The sequence below is a fragment of the Squalius cephalus genome, assembly GCF_949319135.1.
Source record: "Squalius cephalus genome assembly, chromosome: 12".
Taxonomy (NCBI): Eukaryota; Metazoa; Chordata; class Actinopteri; order Cypriniformes; family Leuciscidae; genus Squalius; species Squalius cephalus.
The window spans coordinates 9,663,343-9,686,295 of NC_137133.1; the positions used below are offsets into that span (position 1 = coordinate 9,663,343).

Below are 22,953 nucleotides of genomic sequence, written 5' to 3' on the forward strand. Positions count from 1 at the left end.
AAATCGAACCTTTCATTTAAGTAAAAGAATTGAAAGTGGGGGGTAAATCACATTATGAAATAAATGTTTTTCTCCAAAATACGCTGGCCATAATTGTTGGCACCCCTAGAATTTTTTATGAGAAAAATATCTCTGAAGTATTTTCCCATTAATATTTACATTTTTAAGCACACCAGGGTGACTAGGAACATGAAATTGTCCAGCTATGACTTCTTGTTTCACAGGAGTTTAAATATGAGGAAACACAAAGGCCAAATCCCCTTAATCATCCATCACAATGAGGAAAACCAAAGAATATAGTTCTGATGCGTAGCAAAAGATTGTTGAGCATCACAAAATAGAGAGTGGCTGTAAGAAAATATCTAAAGAATTGAAAATCCCCATTTTGACCATCAGGGCAATAATTAAGAAGTTATAATCAACTAAAGATGTTGCGAATCTGCCAGGAAGTGGAGGTGTGTCTATATTGTATTAATGGATGGTGAGGAGGAAAGTTTGAGTGGCCAAATACTCTCCAAGGATCATAGATGGAGAATTGCAGGGATTAGTTGAGTCTTGGGGGTCAGAAAGCCTAAAAAAAATTATCAAACAACCCCTACATCACCACATGTTGTTTGGGAGGGTTTCAAGAAAAATCCTCCTCGCTCCTCCAAAAACAAACTCCAGCACATTCAGTTGTCAGACACGGCTGGATCTTCAAAAGGGACCGTATTCTGTGGTCAGATGAAACTAAAAAAGGGCTTTTTGGCAGCAAACCCACCAGATGTGTTTGGTGCAAACAGGGATGAAGAGTACCCCATGCCTACGGTTAAATATACTGCTGAATCTTATATGTTGTGGGCCTATTTATTTGCTGGACATCTTGTTCAGATACATGGTATTATGGATTCTAGCAAATACCAACAGATAAAAAATCAAAACCTGACAGCCTCTGCTAGAAATCTTATAATGGGCCGTGGTTGGATCTTCCTTCAGGACAACGATCCAAAACAAACATCAAAATCAACACAAAAATGGGTAACTGAGCACAAAATGAAGCTTCTGCCATGACCATCCCAGTCCCCTAAACTGAACACTATAGAAAATGAGGGGGCTGAACTGAAGAGGAGAAGCACCAACATGAACTCGTGAATCTGAAGGATCTGGAGAGATTCTGTATGGAGGAATGGTCTCTGATCTCTTGTCAGTTATTCTCCAAACTCATCAGGCATTATAGGAGAAAACTCAGAGCAGTTATCTTGGCAAAAGGAGGTTGCAAAAAGTATTTAATAACAGGGTGCCAACAATTATGGCCAGTGTGTTTTGGAGAAAAACATTTATTTTATAATGTGATTTACCCCCCACTTTCAATTCTTTTACTTCAATGAAAGGTTAGATTTTTGTGAATTTTTTTAATGAAAGATCAAAAGGATAAACAATGCAGATTAATTTTTTTACAGCCATTTTTTATCATATGTATCAGGGGTGTAATCAATTTTGACCACCACTGTATATATATATATATTTATACACACACACACACATATACCCTAGTCAAAAAACCTATACCAAAATGTATTTAAAATACATTTATTTTATACTAAGTATACTACAAATCCATAACATATTTACTGACAGATCACTTGAGACTTACTGGTATAAATATTATAATTAACATTTATTTGGAGTACGTCTTTATTGCACAATGCATATTTCTAAATATTAAGCCTAAAATGTGTTTTAATATCACTATTAGTAAGGTTAGTATGATCACTGTAAAGTCGCACTGCAATATATAAATGCACACTGCGAGAAATAAAGTCACACTGCGATATACTGTATAAAGTCACACTGTAAGATATAAAGTCACACTGCGATATATGAAGTCACTGTGCGAGATATAAAGTCACTGTGCAATATATAAAGGCACACTACGAGATATAAAGGCACACTGTGAGATATAAAGGCACACTGCGATATATAAAGGCACACTACAAGATATAAAGGCACACTGCGATATATGAAGGCACACTGTGAGATATAAAGGTACACTACAAGATATAAAGGCACACTGCGAGATATAAAGGCACACTGTGATATATAAAGGCACACTACAAGATATAAAGGCACACTGCGAAATATATGGGGGCACACTGTGAGATATAAAGGCACACTACAAGATATAAAGGCACACTGCGAGATATAAAGGCACACTGTGAGATATAAAGGCACTGTGCGAGATATAGTCACACTGTAATATATAAAGGCACACTACAAGATATAAAGGCACACTGCGAGATATAAAGGCACACTGTGAGATATAAAGGCACACTACGAGATATAAAGGCACACTACAATATATAAAGGCACACTGCGAGATATAAAGGCACACTGTGAGATATAAAGGCACACTACGAGATATAAAGGCACACTGCGAGATATAAAGGCACACTGTGAGATATAAAGGCACACTGCGAGATATAAAGGCACACTGCGATATATAAAGGCACACTACAAGATATAAAGGCACACTACGAGATATAAAGGCACACTGTGAGATATAAAGGCACACTACGAGATATAAAGGCACACTGCGATATATAAAGGCACACTACGAGATATAAAGGCACACTGCGATATATAAAGGCACACTACAAGATATAAAGGCACACGGCGATATATGAAGTCACTGTGCGAGATATAGTCACACTGCGAGATATAGTCACACTGCAAGATATAACGGCACACTGCGATATATAAAGGCACACTACGAGATATAAAGGCACAGTGTGAGATATAAAGGCACACTACGAGATATAACGGCACACTGTGATATATAAAGGCACACTACGAGATATAAAGGCACAGTGTGAGATATAAAGGCACACTACGAGATATAAAGGCACACTGCGATATATAAAGTCACACTACGAGATATAAAGGCACACTGTGAGATATAAAGGCACATTACGAGATATAAAGGCACACTGCGATATATAAAGGCACACTATGAGATATAAAGGCACAGTGTGAGATATAAAGGCACACTACGAGATATAAAGGCACACTGCGATATATGAAGTCACTGCGAGATATAAAGTCAATGTGCGAGATATAGTCACACTGCGAGATATAACGGCACACTGCGATATATAAAGGCACACAACAAGATATAAAGGCACAGTGTGAGATATAAAGGCACAGTGTGAGATATAAAGGCACACTACGAGATATAAAGGCACACTGCGATATATAAAGTCACTGTGTGCGAGATATAAAGTTACACTGCGATATATAAAGTCACAATTCGAGATATAAGGGCACACTGAGAGATAAAGTCTCAATTATTAAAAAACAATTGGCTCCTTAAAATGTCAAAAGTAAATGTATGCCCAGTCATAATGCTCTTCTGTATCATTTCTATCTTGTCATCATTCTCATCATCACACTCTTCTTAACGTCCTTTTAAACATTTATGATTTTCTGTCTTGCAGAACACAAAAGAAGATTTTCTGAAGAATGTTTCAACTGTTTAAATAAACAGTTTCCTGTTTATATATATATATATATATAGTGGTCCACATTTCCTAATTCTTGTGTGAAATATCCCTTTAAATTAAAACAGGGTTCTGTCCCTCAGACAAATTGGGTTTGAAGCTTAGTTTAAGGTTTGTGTTGGATGTGTCTCATAAACTGCTAAAACCATCAGTGATATTCACCAGCATACGCAGCACTCCACATCTAAATCAACTTTACATTTAATGGCTTTGCTTCAAAAGACGCACTAAGGTTTATATTAGATCACATATCATACTTTAAAAACAGCTCAGTTTCATGAATGAGCAAAAGTACAATCATCTACAGATACACTATTAAACATGACACCGTTCAATGTGAAACGGAAAAAAATTTCACATTGATAAATGCCAAAATACATTAATCTTCATGTACACACTCGATGACTTCAGCCGTCATAATCGGACCACTGCCAATACAGACTCCTTCTGCCCTTTCACGTGCAACTGTGGCCTACATTTGACTCCAGTAAGTTCCTGCACAGTGAGCGAAGCCATTATATAAGTGAATGATTCAGTTGACCCCGACCACTGCCTCCCTCAATGCAGACGTTTATAGAGTCGGTAATATCACAGGGGTCAGTTTAACAGGCGAAACTAAATGCTCAGAGACACAACTCCCTAAGATTGTGACATCATCACCAGAACTCCGGCGCCTCACGGTCGAACCCCACAGAACCCGAAGAGATGGACAGAGATGAGAAAGAGGACTAAAAGAGGAACAAGACAGAGGGGAGGAATTATGAGCAGCGCGGAAAGAATTTTCTTGAAGGGACAATTAAAACAAGAACTAGACAGATGGGGATGTGATAAGAGTGTGTGATAAAGAGGAGACATGAGGAAAGAAAGACAAATGAATGATGTGATATGGTACAGAGATTTATATAAGGAGATTAAAGAGAGAGAGAGAGGTAGAGATGGAATGAGAGTCAGAGAAATGACCAGATGTGTTAGACAGATGAAGAGGTCTGTGTCTTTTGACAGTTTAATAGAGAGATTGTAATCCTGTCAAAATCTACAGGGTAACATATTCTGTTTAAAATATTTCTGAATGAGCTGGAAATATGAACTCAATATACACATTCCTTAACACAGGGGTTTTCAAACTTTTTCCACGGACCCCCAAATATGATGATTCCCTTGAACGACCCTCTAAAATAAAAAGGCAGCTCTATATTTGAATGTATTAAGATCCACAAATAAATAAATATTTATGAGTCAGAATATAATATAAATACATTTTTTTAAATTTTTACAATTATTCAACCCCCATTGCAAATCAGGTTTATTGGTAAAATTTACAGCCTTTCAACTGCAATGAACAAATCAAACAAAAGTAATTGAAATAGCTCAACACAACAAATATTTCAAGTGGTTTCCCCAAATTCAACTGAAAATGTTACTTTTAATGACCTCTGCAGTCACAAAATTATTCAACCCCTTCATGGCAAGCATCTTTAGTACTTAGTAGAGCAACCTTTTGCTGTTATGACCTGCTGCAAAGAAGAAGTATAACCAGACACCAGCTTCTGGCAGCGTTTCTGAGGAATCTAGCCTATTCCTCATGAGCAATGACCTTCAATTCAGTGACATTCCTGGGTTTGCGTTCTGCAACCGCTTTCTTCAAATTTCTTCAGATTTTCTATGGGGTTCAAGTCAGGTGACTGTGATGGCCACTGTAGAATCTTCCAGGTCTTCTTCTGCAACCAAGCCTTGGTGGATTTTGAGGTATGCTTGGGATCATTGTCCTGTAGGAAGGTCAAATAACACCCAAGCTTCAGCTTCCTCACTGACGCCATGACGTTTTCTCCTAGAATTTCCTGATACTACAATGAATCCATCTTGCCTTCCACATGCTGCAGGTTTCCAGTGCCAGAGGATGCAAAGCAGCCCCAGAGCATCACCGAGCCACCACCATGCTTAACTGTAGGCAGAGTGTCCTTTTCAGCATTTGCTTCATTCTTCTTCCTCCAGACATACCACTGATCTATAGGGCCGGAAAATTGTTGTGTTTCATCGTTCCACAGAACAGAATCCCACAACCTCTGTGGCTTATTTATATGAATTTGAGCAAATTGGAGATTACTTTTCTTGTGCTTTTGGGTCTGTAGTGGTGTACGTCTTGCAGTTCTGGCATGTGTTTAGTACGCACCTTACTGTGCAAGCTGAAACCTCAGTTCCTGTTGCCATCAAGTCTTGCTGCAGGTTTTGTGCAGCCTTCTCAGAAATCTGGTTGCAGCCGTTGATAGCTTTCTTTTTCTGCCCTGTCCAGGAAGTGTAACCACTGTTCCTTTAACTTTAAACTTACAAACTATGCCTCCAACGGTGTCTCTAGGAACATTTGATGCTTTCGCTATCTTTTTGTATCCCTTTCCTTTTTTGTGATTATATCTTCTCTTAACTTTTTGGACCATTCTTTTGACTTAGCCATATTTCTAACATGCAGTCAACCGTGACACTCAACAATAGCCCGTTGTTTAGATATTTCATGTGTTCTAGCTCAAGCAAACCTGGTGCAAATAATTAAGCCCTTGATTAGATGCATCAGGTGTGCTTGAGAAAACACCTGTTTTACAGATTTGTGCTGTTGTGAGGGATTCTATTCAGGAGGTTGAATCATTTTGAGAATGCAGAAGTCATTACAAGTTGAATTTTCAGTTCAGTTTGGGGAAACCACTTGAAACATTGGCTGTGTTGAGCTATTTTAATTACTTTTGTTTGATTTGTCCATTGCAAACTGCTGAAAGTCTGTAAATTTTGCCAATAAACCTGATTTGCAATGGGGGTTAAATAATTTAGATTACAACTGTATAAATATGTATATTACAAAAATATTATGAAGACAGAATGTAGTCAGACTTGAACTATATGTATATTATGAAATAACATAAGGATATAATACAAATATGTACGCTGCCGTTAAAAAGTTTGGGATCAATAAGATTTTTTATTTTTATAAGTCTCTTATGCTCACCAAGGCTGCATTTATTTGATAAAAAAATAACAAATAAAATAAAAACAGTAATATTGTTAAATATCATTACAATTTAAAATATCTGTTTTCTATTTGAATATATTTTAAAATGTAATTTATTTCTGTGATCAAAGCTGAATTTTCAGAATCATTACTCCAGTCTTCAGTGTCACATGATCCTTCAGAAATCATTGTAATATGCTGATTTGCTGCTCAAGAAACATTTATGATTATTACCAATGTTGAAAACAGTTTTTTTTCAGGATTTTTTGATGAACAGAAAGTTCAAAAGAACATAATTTATTTGAAATAGAATATTTTGTAACATTCTTTCGTAATACCAGGCGTAAGCATGGTCATTCATTCACAGACATGCACACACCCACATACACTTGCGTGTACACACATACAATAAACCAGTCATAAACACAAACACCTGCTTTTCACACCAACGAATCAGAACGAATCACAATACAATTACACCACAAACAAATGCTAACATTCAGTCTTCAGATATGAGAGATAATGTATAAGATACATAATTGATAGCAGATTAAGGTTCAAAGACTGTCAGTTTTTTGGCCCAAACACAAGAATTCAGGCACATTCAAAGCTAACAGCCATATCAAACCCTGCATCACGGTACACCCCATGAATCCAACATGCTGCTACTTAAGTGTGTGTGAAAGTCTTTATTCCATACATGGCCAGACCTGACATCAGCCAAGATAACGCAGAATATTTTCGGACGTCAGTATGCATACGTGTGCACTAGCAAACAGACGTTAGCATGCCAAAGTGACAGAGTCCTTGTTAACACCACCCTGTTCTTTACGTGTGTCAGTGTGAGTGTGTCTAAGAACCAAGCAAGTGTTCGAAGTTAGTTGACGTGTGTGCCGTTTCACGCAGCTCTGTGAGTATGGAACCTTTGGTGGATTTTTGGTCTTGTTATTGTGACCTTTGACCTCTCCCCACGTCTTTGGCTCATTCACACCAGCATTATTGCGTTCCTCTCTGCAGCTGCATGTGGATATTTCTCTCTAACTGTCCCTGTTTTATCGTGACTGCCCTCATGACATCATCAGTGTCATCATTATTATCCTCCTGTGACTGTTGTAGTGCAGCATTGTGGCTTCAGGACCACAGTTTATACTCTTATCAGTTCTGCAAACAGGCTGCTGACTTTGTCTATCAGCTTACCAGGCTTTAATTACTCTTCTTATCAACAGGAAACTGTTCTCACAGCACAAAGGAAAAGAAAGGGAGAGCAAAATGTACACTTGATGATTAGTTAATAACCATTTACTAAAATAAATGCTATCATTAAAATAATATCGTGAGAATGAAACAAGTTTTTAAATATTTACATAATATTTATATTAGGATTTTATTAATAGCTTTTCTTTAAACTCACGAACACCCTGCAGTTCCATCACGAAACGCTGACATAATGTAATATTAAATCCATTTCATGTTGTTGATAACAAAGAATGGAATATATTTTCTTCTTTTTGTATTCATATCAATATGGTACAAGATTGTCCTATTTAAATTAATGTGATAAACGAGTTAAGTCAAAAGTAATCTAAAAGTAGTCTGATTATAATGTGTAATATAATGTTACTAGCTAAAAAATTTTTCATGTAAGCTGGAATCACTAACGTACAACAATTTAAAAGATTTAAATTGTTGTCCATGACCATTAATCAGTATATTATCATATTTAGAATTAAGTCAACATTGTGATAACTGCAGTGCATTTAACTATAACTAATGTGTATGTGTTTGCTGTCGTTTCAAATGAGCTCTTGCAGTGAGTGTTTGTGTTTGCATTTCTCTGTACTCAAGTGTTTCTTTTTATTTTTATTGTTTCTCAGTCCCAGGTTGCTGCTGTACACGGCACTGTCATCTCGGCATAAACAAAACACAACAGTACTTCATGGGAACACCGTTGCTAAGGGTTACGTCATACAGTAATGTTAATCTCTCAATGTCTAAGTGCCCTGTGCTGAACACAGATACTGTTCTGAACTTCAGTCTATACGTTGCGTGCAGAATGTGGTAAAAACGGCAGGGTAAAGATCATCATACACAAAAGACAGCTTAAGTTTATGTTTGAAATGAATGATTAGGTTGGGATTGCATCAGCTAAAAAAACTTGCAGTATTAAGACACATATAAAGCATATAAAAAACTGTATGATCAAGTGAGTGAATACTTGCAACAAAGCAGGTTGATGTACAAAGAAACCAGCAGGGAATAATATAAAACAAGAAATTATATAATACAGAGGACCTCCACAGATCCTCAAGACTTTTAAAATAACAGATTACACTGGAACTTTTGCTTTTTAAAAATGGTATAAAAGTTATATAGACATGAAATAAAAGATATACAAATATTAAGAATTTGGCACATGCATTTTAAGCTAGATTTTTCCTTTTTTGTCACTGACCCTAAAATCAACCATTATTTGCAAAGATCTAAAGATGTGGAAAAGTACACCAAGTAAAATCTTAAGCACATCACATGATTCAAACACATCAGAGGGTTGTGATGACAAAGTCAGTGTTAAGTCATAATGAGCTGGGATTTAGGCCAAAATTGAAGTCAGCATTTCCATTATGGAGATGTGTTGAGACTCCTCGCTCAAATCCCAGGGATCATGATAGCGATTAACATACACAACAAAGATACAGGGTCAGAGGTCAGTACCAAAGGGGTTTGCGAGAAGACCAAGATCTCATCATTGACTCATTTCTGATCCGTATGTTTTAAATGTATCACACAAACACATACTTGAGTCATCCACTGCAGTTATAGACTCAAGTTTATGAGATGACATCATAATTACAAGCTACCAAATGGGAGAAGGTATAAAACCTGGCAGAGAACTTTTCCCACAGATCAAACAGTGACACTGTAATACTCTAAAGTCACTTAAAAAGTCACTATAAAGTCACTTATGCTCACCAAGGCTGCATTTCTCTGATCAAAAATACAATAAAAAAACAACAATTTAAAGTAACTATTAACTTCTATTTTTAATATACTTTAAAATTGAATTTATTCCTGTGATGGCAAAGCTGAATTTTCAACATCATTACTCCAGTCTTCAGTGTCACATGATCATTCAGAAATCATTCTAATATGCTAATTTGCTGCTCGAGAAATATTTATTTTTATTATCAATGTTAAAAACAATGCTGCTTAATATTTTTGAGGAAACAAAGATCTTTTTTTCAGGATTCTTTGATAAATATAAAGTTTAAAAGAACAGCAACTATTTTAAATCTAAATCTTTTGTAGCATTATAAATTATAATCAAAATTCATTGGTGTCTTTATGAGCTCGCACCATTTAACAATAACGAGTGTGTCTTTTAGCATGTTAGCATCAAGTGTTGGTAGGACTGTTAACGCCAAAGCAAAGTCTGCGTGTTTGTTCAGTGTAGCACAGTGACACACTTGTGGTTCTCCTAGCTGCCAACCAAAATGTTTCCGCCAAGCAAGAATTCCTCACTTCTTTCCCAAGCAAGATTCTTCCCTACATATACATGCTTCTCCCTCACTCTCCTCCCTTCAGCCCCTCTTAAATTCCAGCTCTTGTCAGAAAATGCTCTATTTCCATGACAAGTCTTCTTGTGGTTCATTCCAAGAATGTTGGCACAGACAAAAAAACATCCTTATTCATCCTTATTCCCTGTTCTCTTTCCTTCCCTCTCTCCCTCTAGCTTCTGCTTCCTCTTGCTCCATGTTACAGAACATGCGTCAATGATTATTCACCTATGTTCTGATGTTCTTCCTTTTGAGGAAATTTCCAACTGTGGCAGACTACGTCTGAACATTTTGTACAAACAAACACACCAATAATGCATCGCTATGCTGTTCCGTCCCGTTAGCATTTGAAGAAACATTGTAAACAAGGAGAGTACCAGGTGTTCAGGGATTTACAACGCAGTCGAAAGGCTCTTCAAACACAGTACACACCATTCAAAAGTTTAGGGTCAGTTCTTCTTCTTTTTTTCTTTTTTAATTGGCACTTTAAGTCAGCAAGGATGCATTACACTGATTAAAATTGAAATCAGTGTAATTTATAATGTTACAAAATATTTCTATAAATACTGATCTTTTGAACTTTCCATTCATCAAAAAAAAAGTCAGTTTCCACAAAAACATTAAGCTGTTTTCAACATTGATAATAATAAGAAATGTTTCTTGAGCAGCAAATCATGATTACTGAAGGATCATGTGACACTGAAGACTGAAGTAATGATGCTGAAAACTCAGCTGTCATTTAAAATATATTAAACAGAAAACAGTTCTTTTAAATGGTAATAATATTTTTCACAATATTACTTTTTTACTTTATTTTAACACATAAATGCATACATAAGAGACTTCTTTCAAAAATCTTTAAAAAAATCATACCGACCCCAAACCGGTAACAAGATGAACTGTTATTTCAGTTTAAACGTTTTTAGCTTAATTTCATATTCATTCACAATCTTTCTCTCTTCCTCTTGAGAGTGTGGTGAAGGGGGAATGATGCTGGCACGCAAAGCTGTGCTTATTATTCAGAGTGACTGCAAGGGGCATTTTTAGAAGTAAGAGGGAGGATCTCCTGCTAAGATCTGGCAACCTCATCAAAGAACATGCCCAAGGGAAACAAGTGATAAAATGTGAAAGAGCCATTAACCAGAGAAGTAATGAATACACACACATGCTCACACTCATTGCGAAGCTGCTCCCATGGGTGAACATAACTTCCACATCACTTTGTTTCCAATTAGTTTTATTATAATGAGAACCTTGTCCTCCCGCAGTGTGTGTGTGTGTGTGTGTGTTTGTGTGTGACTCATGGTGTTTGTTATATGCTGTATTTGTTTACCCTTTTCACAACAAATTCTTGCAAAATGTTCCTTAAAAATATCAAGATGCGTATTGTGGAGCATCAGCATGCACACATGCTCACGGACTAGTGACATTTGTTTGCCAACAGAATCATGCAGTCATGTTGAAAATTATGCATGTCTTTATGGCTAATAGCATTTATGATCCATTACAAAAGATGACGTTAAACAACAGTTCAGATAACAGGAATGACAAATGAAGCCAAGCCATGCATGCACACAATGACAATAACCCAGACTCAAATAAAAACATTATTAACTACACAGAAATTCAGTACAAGTGTGTAATTAGTTTTATGTTAAACATGCAATCTATTTTTAATTGTAAATTTAAACATATTATTGATATGGATACATTTACCTAAGCTCAATTGTACATTTGTGTGGTTATTGTGGAGATTGATGATGTAGGGCTATTATGTTTCCCCTTTAAATGCATTTTAGGAAGTCTCCGATTATAAAAGTCATGTTTTTGCATTTGGGGGCTAAATTTAGGAACACTGTTCCAACATGGCATCTCTGTGCTTTTCTAAATTGAACCTCTCAAAATTAAGCATAAAATATATGTATTTTTGACATTCTTACATTTAAAGCTTCCCAGCAAGCTAGGAGGCTGAAGTTTGGGTATGTTCATCTCAGAGCTGTCCTCTGTAACTCTCTAAAGTTTCACAATCCTAAAATATTCCTACACCTTACTGACACCCTTTAAATGACCTTAAAATGCATATTGAGTGGCCTAGTGCAGTTGAATTGAGATCTTTCCAGTAAACAAGAAAGTTGAAACTTGACTATTATGTTAATCTCAAAATAGACAAGGCTACATTAAGATATTGAATATCATTTGAAGTACTTTTCTGTTATTAACTGAACAGGCTGTGTTTGTGTCAATTTCTTTTTTCCACCACTAACACACGATTGCATTTCTGGAACATCTAGAAAAACTGTCTCATCTTTACACAGGCTTATATGTCCACCCAAGAAGAGTAATCTTCCCAGGCGGACACTGTGATCAACTACACTAATAAATAAATGAGTAAACGAAGAATGAAATGAAAATTAAGAATGTAATATAATTGATACCAGAGTGAGTGTGTTACATCTCCACTGACTGTACAGCCGTAAAGGCAATACTGATGAACAGATGTGAAATTCTGTGGAGGACACACACACACACGCGCACACGCACACACACGCACACACACACACACACACACACACACATTCTTGTACATCTATCTTTATGAGGATATTCAATGACACAGCCGCTTACCCTAACCTTACCCATCACAACTAAGTGCCTAACCCGAACCCTTACCCTAAACCTACCCTTAACCTAATTATAACCTTATCACTAAAACCAAGTCTTGACCCTCAAACAGGCCTTTAAAGGGGTCTCAGAAAGTGAGGACCGGCCAATATGTCCTCACTTTACTCTCTTTGTCCTCACTCCAATGGTCTAAAACTCAAACTGGTCCTCACAAAGATAGTTGTACAAGTACACACACACACGCACACGCGCACGCGCACACGCACACGCACACGCACACGCACACGCACACACACACACACACACACACACACACACACACACACACACACACACACTCTACTCTGAGAGTTTTCTGGGTTTCATTCCTTAGATGCATAAATCTACAGAGGCACCTCTATCAGCCTGGGCACTATATTTACCTCTCTGCCAAACCCAATGTTTACCTAACGCCTTGCCTCTCCACACCTGCAAATGATTGGGGTTAATGGTTTAAATCAAAGAATGTGAAGAGGGAAGATATACTCCACTCTATACTATAGATGAGGTCACCTGGTCACTATCTAGTTCAGCACGGATCACTAAAAGACAAATCGAGAAGACTGTCAGCCACACTGACTTCCTGTTTAGGCCCATTTCACAAACATATCAACCTTACAGTGGAAAAATCCATTATTTTTTTTTTTTCTGAAGGAAATTGTCCATTAGGTCTACATTGCACTGCATAGCCTATTATGTATCCTCACTGACACACAGAAGAAAGGCATTGAGTTGGATCAGCCAGTCAGTCAGACAGACACGGAACAATGTAGCAATGTGAATGTTTAATGCGCAACACTTAACGGAAGATGCATTAGCTTACTGACTCAAAATGATGTCAGTCAACTCTGATGTATTCACACTGGAGCTTGACACATGCTGATGATGTCATTTACAGGTTCAGTAGACGCAACAGAAAACTGGCGCTGTTTCGTCACACACGATTTGATTTCAGAAGGGTGCGTGAGAAAGTCTTCACACCCATGACTTTGTGAAGAGATGAGAAATACAAAAATTCCTAGCCGATCAACAAGTTAAGAATGAATAGTGCACATAAAAGGTAACATTTGATATTCACATCGGCCAGTAGACATTATAAATACAGTAATTATTAACATGATATGAATATATTACAATAGTATAGTGTACTCAGTGTAAAGACCTGATTATTGAATTGGTTCATGTTATATAAATGGAATGTCCATTTAGCGTGATTCATTGCCATTTGACCTTCAAGGAGCAAATCAAGTTAAGACAGAGGCAAGAATATGCATGTCTGATTCAGACATTAGATGCAATAGACACTTTCAGGAACTCATAATTCACCAGTCTGTTTATATTAAACCACTGTCTTACTGTTTAAGATGGAAACTAGAGATGTACTCTATTTACTCAGTCACAATTTCCATTTCTACACAATATGTGTAAAGAAACTGTTTCGTAAGATCATGGACCTGACAAGAAAAAATACTATTTACTAATACTCTCAACTCCTAATGGACAGTAAAAATCTTTTTTATTTAATTAAATCCTCTCATTTTGTTGCCCAGTAAAGATATCCAGTATAGAACATCCCTAAAATAACAAAAACAATCTATTAAATTGCATATTTTTTGTTTTAAACATAGATATCATTCAGTTTAGCTTCTCTGTTTTAAATATGTCTAGATATTATTACTGGAAAACAAGTCAAAAATACTGATTAAGAGAAATTTGTTTTGCTTGAGTTTCAGTTCAAATAGTTTCTGGAGCAAACAAAACAAAAAACAAACACAGATCAATATATTTTCATAAATTCAAAAATTGTTCCCATTTGTTACTTCTGGGTTATATTGTAGATGAACTGAAGTGTTAGTATTTTCCAAAGGGATTTCCGGATCTGCAAGAAATGTCTCCAGAAACTTCAAGCTACCCTCTCTACCTTTAGCCCATCCATGCAAACTGCGAAAAACATGTCTCAATAAATATATCCATGGGTTATGTAACAGCTGTATGTAATCATTACAGTATTTATATTTCAAGGGTCTCTGTAGTGTCTACGAGAAGAACGTTTCTGAGAAAATGAACTATATCTGGTCTTGCACAATCTAACTCAAACTTGAGATGCAACACTCCCACCTAGAGGCCAAAAACACACCATCAGCAAATCTTGGATAAATGGCAGGTCACATGCTACAGTAAACCTGAGTTAAATCTTTGTTGATCCTGGAACAACATTTCAATCAATCAATCAATCAGATTTGAGGTACAAGTTTAAAGTTTATGTCAAGTTTAAACTGTTTACATCAGTGGTATCATTTCACTTTGATTTTAGGGATAAATTATGAGTATGGTTAGCTTTAGGGGTAGGGATAAATATTCGGACAGGAATGTTGTTCCAGGATTAACAAAATATGTTGACTCAGGAACATGTCTTACTTGGCAAAATCACTGTGACCCACATGCTACATCTCCCTTTGGAGGTTTTCTGTGCTCTCTCTCTCTCTCTCTCTCTCTCTCTCTCTCTCTCTCTCTCTCTCTCTCTCTCTCTCTCTGATATCTACATATTCCCTAAGAAGGTGTAGAAAGGTGGAGAAAGTAAAGCCGTATGGAAAGTGTCAAGTCATGGCATGGATAGCATTCCAGAGCCTGGCTCCTCCATGCCGACCAGAGGACTATTTATATTGACAGGATGAGGCCCGGTTGCAGTGGCAGAGGGAGACGGACGAGGCTTTGCATTTCCAGTGTGCAACCACTACGTCCCTGGAGTCCAACTGTATCTCTGTCCCCTTTCATTATGCAACCCTACGTGGGCTTAAATCCCATTTTACTGTTGCCCCTCTCTAGCTCGACACTGAACCTCCTGTTGCTGGGGTGGAAAACAGTGTGTGCTGCTGTGCAGATCAGAAAACACAGAGCTCTGTGTTTATGCACTCAGACTAACAGAACATCAAACATCTGATGTCAGGCTAAAAACATTATATATATATATATATATATATATATATATATATATATATATATAATTATTATTATTATTATTTTATTTTATTTTTTTTTTATTTTTTTTTGTACTTGAAAATTCAACACTGCTTTTTTTTCTTTCTTTTTTTATATTGGGTTAAATAATTTTGATACTTCCCCCTTCAATTCATAATTTCTATAATAGCAACTGGTAAGTGCAGGCTGAAATGACTAACTTTCCTTGCTGGTCCAGACTGGTTTATACTGGTTAGATCTGGATTAATGCTATTCTAGCTGGAGAACTATGCTGTTTGACAGCAAAATATACAGTAAGCTTGTTTCATGCCACACATATAAACAATGCATAATCAGACAAAATTAACAGATTGCAGCATTCATACTGCCTGTGTAAGCAGCCTGAAATTATGGTGAAAATGCACTATAAACCTATTTATCAACAAAATCATTTGAAAAAAAAAGGCTTTTATGAAGCAACATAAAAAAAACGAGTGTTTCTACTACTCACCCATTTAAAAACTGAAAGAAAAAGTTTAGCCACACAAACCGTACTTTCTGTTTGGTAAATCTGACTGAATTCAGATGATTTAAGCAGTTTATAACTACACTTTGGTATTTTGGTTACTCTTTAGTTACTATTTGGATGTACATGTAGTGCCTCTCCTCATGTTATTTAAAGGGGTGGTTGATAGTTAGTGTATAATGTTGCTGTTTGAGCATAAACAACATCTGCAAAGTTACAACGCTCAAAGTTCAAAGCAAAGGGAGATATTTTCTTTTAAAGAAATTGCTTTTTAAGGACTACAACAAATGGCTGGTAGGGACTACACAACATTCCTCCCGGGTTAGTGACATTACGAACCCTAACATTTACATAAACCCCGCCCCCGGAACACGATTTATAGATTATCAAGACAGAGTATGCTAATCAATGACTAGAAGATAACTACACATAAGCTACATAAATTCATCAACTAACCATTCTTAAATGTTGTCTAGATGTTGTCACTTCTTCTTGAGTCTCTCTATCTTTCTGACTCCGGTTTGAACATAAAAGGCTAAATGTTTTTGAAATTTTCAGTGCATGTCTGTGTGAGGTAAAAGGACACAAGTTGTTGTAGCTCCGCCCTCTGTGCTGGGGGCAGCAGCTCATTTGCATTTAAAGGGACAGACACAAAAAGTGACATCTTTAACGTGCTATATAAAAATATCTGTGGGGTATTTTGAGCTAAAACTTCACATACATACTCTGGGGACATCAGAGATTTATTTTACATCTTGTGAAAAGAGCATTATACCACCCCTTTAAATTTCACAGTGAAGTTAATGGGTCAAGTTAATATTTTCAATTACTCAGTCATCATAACCATTTACTTCATGGTATTTTCCTCCTACTATGGAAGTCAATGGGTGCCGTCAACTGCCTAGTTACCAACATTCTTTAAAATATCTTCTTTTATGTTCAGCAGAAGAAAGAAACTCATACAGGTTTGGAACAACTTGAGGGTGAGTAATGATGACAACATTTAAATTTTTGGGTGAACTAACCCTGTTTTTTAGTGTAGATTATGGAACATAGCGCAGCACCACCACCATCAGCCTTACATGTCAACGGCAATAGACATCACATTAAAGAAAGAATCTGTCTGATAGCGACTGGTAGTTCTTAGAATATTTCCTCAGTGTTATCAGTGGAGTGGGGAGATCAGCTCTAATGAAAATAGCTTTTTAAAACCACTCAGGTGTTCAGATGCACTTTTAATTTTATTGAGAGGGATATGGGTAGCATATTAACAAAAGTGTGGAAAGTAACTGAGTTCACAGACCTCATCACTTCTTTGCCTGAACACACTGCGCTCCAGAACAACATCAGTGACTAGAATGAAAGCGTCTGCTAAATACAAGTAAACAACCCCACTCAAACAGCAGCTGTACCAACATGATTCCTAAGGTGGGTAATGGGACCACACAGACATTCTGTGATCTGTTTGCAACCACTAATTTCCACATAGTGTCTCAATGGACACTATGCCCACACGATGTGGGTAGTTGCACCATCAAGAGTATCTCTGAGACATATGTACACACACATATGCATGCTGTCTTAAATGATCTCAAGCCCATGATTCTGTTCACTGATCAGTGCCACCATCTCAATAATGTCTGCACTTAAAGGATATAGGTATATACTGATGAATTTCAAAACTTGCAATGCCCAAATTGAGAAAAAAAGTTGATAGAACAAATCTAATATGATAACTGATGTGTTTAGAGCATCAACAAATATATGGCAAGTTGCCAAATTTAAATTTAGAGTATAACCTTTGATGAGATTATGTTCAATGTCCGCTCTGATCCCACTGATTAAGACTTCAACCCCACCAAAGGGAGTCAATACAAAAAGTTTATGGGACAGGGGGTCTTATATGTACTGTTTTTTAATATATGTTTTGTTATATGTGTATTGGATGGTACATCTACACAATAAAAGTATTGTCATTATCACTTTAGTTTTACACAGCACAAATATATTGTCAACATTTGCATTGCACGACAAACATCAATAACCTTAACCGTAATCTCGAAAATTACTAGAAGTTCTATTTAAAAGTCGATTCTATAATTCGCACACTTCCTTTGTGTTTCTTTGGAACATTTGCAGGGATCGTTCTAAGATTCCACAGTACTGAGGAGTCCCCTCCTTGCAGGAGGACTGAGTCTGACATTGCACCAAGGCTTGCAGGGGTATCACTAAAAATAGCATCTGTTTGTTTGTTAACTTTCCAGTACTGGCATAAAAAAAATATCCGCAATGTCTGCTTTCATGAATATATTAGGCACATTAAAGAAAACAGCACAACCCAATGCTAGCAGGTACTGGAAATAACTGGGTAACATAAAGAATGGTTTTCATACCTGACTAGCGGAAGCGGGTTTCCAGTGACCCGGCATTCCAGGCGGATAGGACTTCCTTCTGCTACTTCCTGGCTCTTCAGTTTCTGGGTGAAGTGTGGAGGAGCCATGGGTCCATCTAGACTAACACCTCGTCTCTGTTGCTCATCTGACCCAACATCAACTCGGCCCTGCTGCACGCCTTCCTGCTTGGGCTCAGATGAAGATGAAGAGGATGAAGGTGGCTGAGCCTGCTGCATGGCCAGTCGGTGGCTCCTTGGAGACAAGTAGCCACTGTCGGGTGAGGAGGAGTCTTCATCAACTTTCTGCTCCACACGTGCGGAGCCTTTGAAGATGGAGGAGAGCTCCTCAATGAAGGTAGCAGCTCGGCTGCAGAACTCAGTAGCTGAAGCAGCTCGTTCGTTGAGCTCCAGGCCTCCGTGGACCAGCCGGGGCCGGTCCTGCTTATATACTGGCGTGATTGTTTTTTGGCAGATGAACTTTTCGGGCGATTCAGGAGCAGTGCAGGGCTGGTTAGGCCTGCTGAGCGGCATGCTCTGATTGGATGTGACTTTGCCAGATGTGGCGTCAGCTGACTGAGATGTTGAATCTTGGAGAGCGTGGTCTTTGGTTTCTGAGTAAAGGGGCAGGTGCTCTGAGGAAACGGGTGGTTCATCTAGGTCATTTGGGTCACCTGCGTCACTCATGGCCTCTCGAGCCAGGTCCAGACTGAAGTTCATCTCGTCCTGGCTCAGGAAAGCAGAAAGTTCTGGAAAGTCCCCATCCCCACTATCCAGCTCAGTTACTGGGTCCAAGTAAACCTCACCATCAAGAGATGGCACTGAAAGCACGCCCCCATCCCCCTCGAAGGACACGCCTCCTGGAGGACACGCCTCTTTCATCAGCAGAGAGAGGGGGAGTGTGTCATTCCAACTCCTGTCCTGCATCCTGCAATACACAAATCCATAAAAAGACAGGTGGAAAAAAAAACATCACAGACCCTCTTATTTACGTTTTATAAAAATACATAAATCAGGAATATCCAGCCCGTTCTCATCCCAAGGCGTCATATACTGACGCTTTTGACATTTCGTCTACATCGAACGCACATGGCACCCTTTAGCGTCAATATGAGACGCAGATAGATATGAGACAGAAGGCGCCTCCTAGTGGTCTAACCCTAACCCTACCCCAGACCTAAACCTACCCATAACCGAACAAAGCTCTGTGCGTGTCATATTGACGCTAAAGGGTGTCATGTGCGTTCGATGTAGACGAAATGTCCAAAGCGTCAGTATATGATGCCCTAGGATGAGAATGTGTTGGAATATCAGAATCATAGTACTGAAGATGAGCAATGTCTGTGTTCTACGCCATATTCATGCACTCAGATTAGTGTAAACACACTCACACCAGAGATGGATCACGGGCAGTTGTCGTATGATGACTCAGACTGGCATACTTTGAGCACAGCTGTCCGGCATTAACAAGGCATGAGTGCCATTTAACACTGGTGCTGCCTTTACCTTGTTTATTCCCTCGTCTATTATCTACTCTTTACTGTCCTCACATCAATCTATATCTATTTTTCCAGTGACTTCTGAAGACAACCCGACACTGTACATTTTTGGGTCTCAATAATCTGACACATTAAATAAAAATAAACATACACAGTAGCTACTGTTTAAAACTTTGATCAGTAAGTTTTTATTTCTTGATAAAATTGGCAGTAAAGACATTGCTACAAAAAAGTATTTCAAATAAATGCTGTTCTTTTGAATTTTCTATTCTTAAAGATGGAGAAGAAGGAGAAGAAGTATTAAATCAGCATATTAGGAAGTTTTCTGTGACACTGAAGACTGGAGTAATGATGCTGAAAATTCAGCTTTGCCATCACAGGAATGAATTACATTTAAAATATAGCCTATTAAAATAGAAAACAGCTATTTTAAATTGTAATAACATTTCATAAAATTACTGTTTTTCTCTATTTTTGACTAAATAATTGCAGCCATGGTAAGCATAATAAGAGACTTATGCTTCAAAACTTTTGAACAGTATTTTTATGTAAATAAAAAATATGGCATTAAATATATGCAAGCAACTTATTTATATGTAGACATTTTTATATAAATGTAAAAAAAATAGCATGTGTATGATGAAATCTTATTAGGTTTCATAAAAGGCGGGTTCATAAGGCACTTCATAAAGCTAATAGTCTAATAATCTATAACAGATTCTTGCAAATATTTACAGACTATAATGCTTATTTATTGGTATTAATTAAGTCATAAGTTTCTTTTCAATCAATTTAATAGGCACATTTTTTATATTTCAATCAATCTCCCAAATACACGCACTGGATAGTGGGATATCATAGTCATCGAGGGATGCACTTTGCTGCCTTCAAAACCCAACCTCATAAGGGATCTTAATAGACAGAATGTTATGCAACAGGTAAACTTAAAAGTAAAGTAAAGTTGTTATAGTTGATCCATAAATGTAAACTAATGTTTTATTACTTAAAGAAAAAGGTTTTGTTTTAATGTATTATTGGCTGCTTCATAACCCTATTGTGGATTTGAGTTTTGTGGAAAAACACCTTCGAATCCGACAGTGAATGATTGCATCCTCAATAACCTGTGGAGAGGATCCTTCGCCATAATTCAGGGAAAGTGTTTGGTCTGACATACCACACATTGGTGAAACATTAATATGAGACAGTGTCTGCAGCATAGCGAAACCCTTCAACCAACAGATCAGGTCTCTGAGAAAACACACCTCAGCTCTGAATACGTGCAGGGGAACTGGCCAATGTGTGTTAACACTTCATGCACATGTCTGAGACACGTTAATGTGTTCCTGCTAACTTTATGACTACTTTTCTACTGTAAAAGCGTGTTTGTACATGTATATTTATTATTTATGGTCTATTAATTGATGACATAAAGTGCTTTATTTCAATCGTGTCTTCAGGTTTTGTTAAAGTCGACTTTGTTTACACAATGTTCACATAAAGTGACCAGGTGTTGTATGTAAAGGTGTGCGGGCATGTGTGTATATGAAGAGACATGACAGTGTGACTTTCTCTCCATCATGGCGTCCTGAAGGCCAGCTGTTGTTATTTTTAATCCTCAAGGGCTGCATTTCACAGCAGCAACCACCTCCCCACCAAGAGCCTTTTTTACACATAAGCACACACACATGCTGCTTCTGCATTATTCATGTGGAAATTATGGCATCTTTACTCTGTACTGTTGAATTATAGATAGCGGAATATAAATGTGACAAGCCAAACAATTGTGAAAGCCAAGACTGACAGACTGACATGCTTGATTTTCCATCTCAGATGCGAGCAGTTGAATGCACTTTATCCGAATCATTTGTAAAAGTGTTGAAGTATTAATCTGATGCCGGACGAAACTGGATGAAATACTAAACTGAATGTTAAGCTGAAACCAAATAGCGCAGATGACCATTCATTTGAGAACTGTTCTGAATCTAATTATATAATTTACTACAATTTGTTGTTTTGTAGCAGAATGAAAATTATTCACATTGGATCTTCTACTTACAGTCAATGACATTATATACAAACAACAACAAACGAACAAACAAAAAAACAGGCATTTACCTTAAGTCAGTTTCTGGAAATATCTGTCCCCGTCAGAGGGTTCCAGTTTTCCTCAAGATCTCTATGCCAGAAAATGAGAAAAGATGTTTCCTTTCCTCAAAGAGTTGTGGGTCTTTTCTCCGTCCTAATTTTCTTTTGTCTTGTTTTACTGAGTGCTCTGAGGTGAGCCGGTTAGAGTGGCTGGAGAGTGGCCTGCTGTCCCATCTGTCTCGGGCCCTGACGCTTCCTGAGTACCGCTAATTTTGGACCCTAGCTCAGGTTACACAGCAAGAGAGAGAGATACACAGTGAGTGAGAGAGAGAGAGAGAGAGAGAGAGAGAGAGAGAGAGAGAGAGAGAGAGAGAGAGAGAGAGAGAGAGAGAGAGAGAGAGAGAGCTCTGGGGTGTGTAGCATCCATGTGCCCACATCAAAGACACACATACATCATTTTCATATCCACAAAGGCATGTAAATGCATTTTACAGACATACACTTGACTGTTCGGTTAAAAACAAGCCACAAAAGCACTGAACTATGCAAACCTACAGCACAGGTAAAATAGCAAATAAACTACTCATTTAACTTCTCAAAATATCTTCGTTTTTGTCTTCTTATGTAGTATCATCTGTTCAAGAAACTTAGTAGTAGTGTGTACATTTTTTCGTAGTGCACTCATTTTATATAAAAGTACTATGACGCTTTAAGTAATATTCATCATTACGAATCCATTTTAGTACGGAG

At 37.5% G+C, this 22,953-nt stretch overlaps 1 protein-coding gene across 7 annotated transcripts in view; it reads right to left on the bottom strand.

Moving 5' to 3' along the window:
* palld (palladin, cytoskeletal associated protein) overlaps window positions 1–22,465 on the bottom strand; it is an 84,937-nt gene extending 62,472 nt beyond the window's left edge. For all 7 annotated transcript variants that reach the window (XM_079888114.1, XM_079888119.1, XM_079888117.1 and 4 more), the window contains exons 1-2: window positions 22,234–22,465; window positions 18,624–19,547 (exon numbers count right to left, since the gene is read on the bottom strand). In XM_079888114.1, coding sequence (XP_079744240.1) covers window positions 18,624–19,546 — 923 coding nt within the window. In that variant the 5' untranslated portion in view covers window position 19,547; window positions 22,234–22,465. The remainder of the gene's footprint in view (window positions 1–18,623; window positions 19,548–22,233) is intronic.
* Window positions 22,466–22,953: the final 488 nt, after the last annotated feature.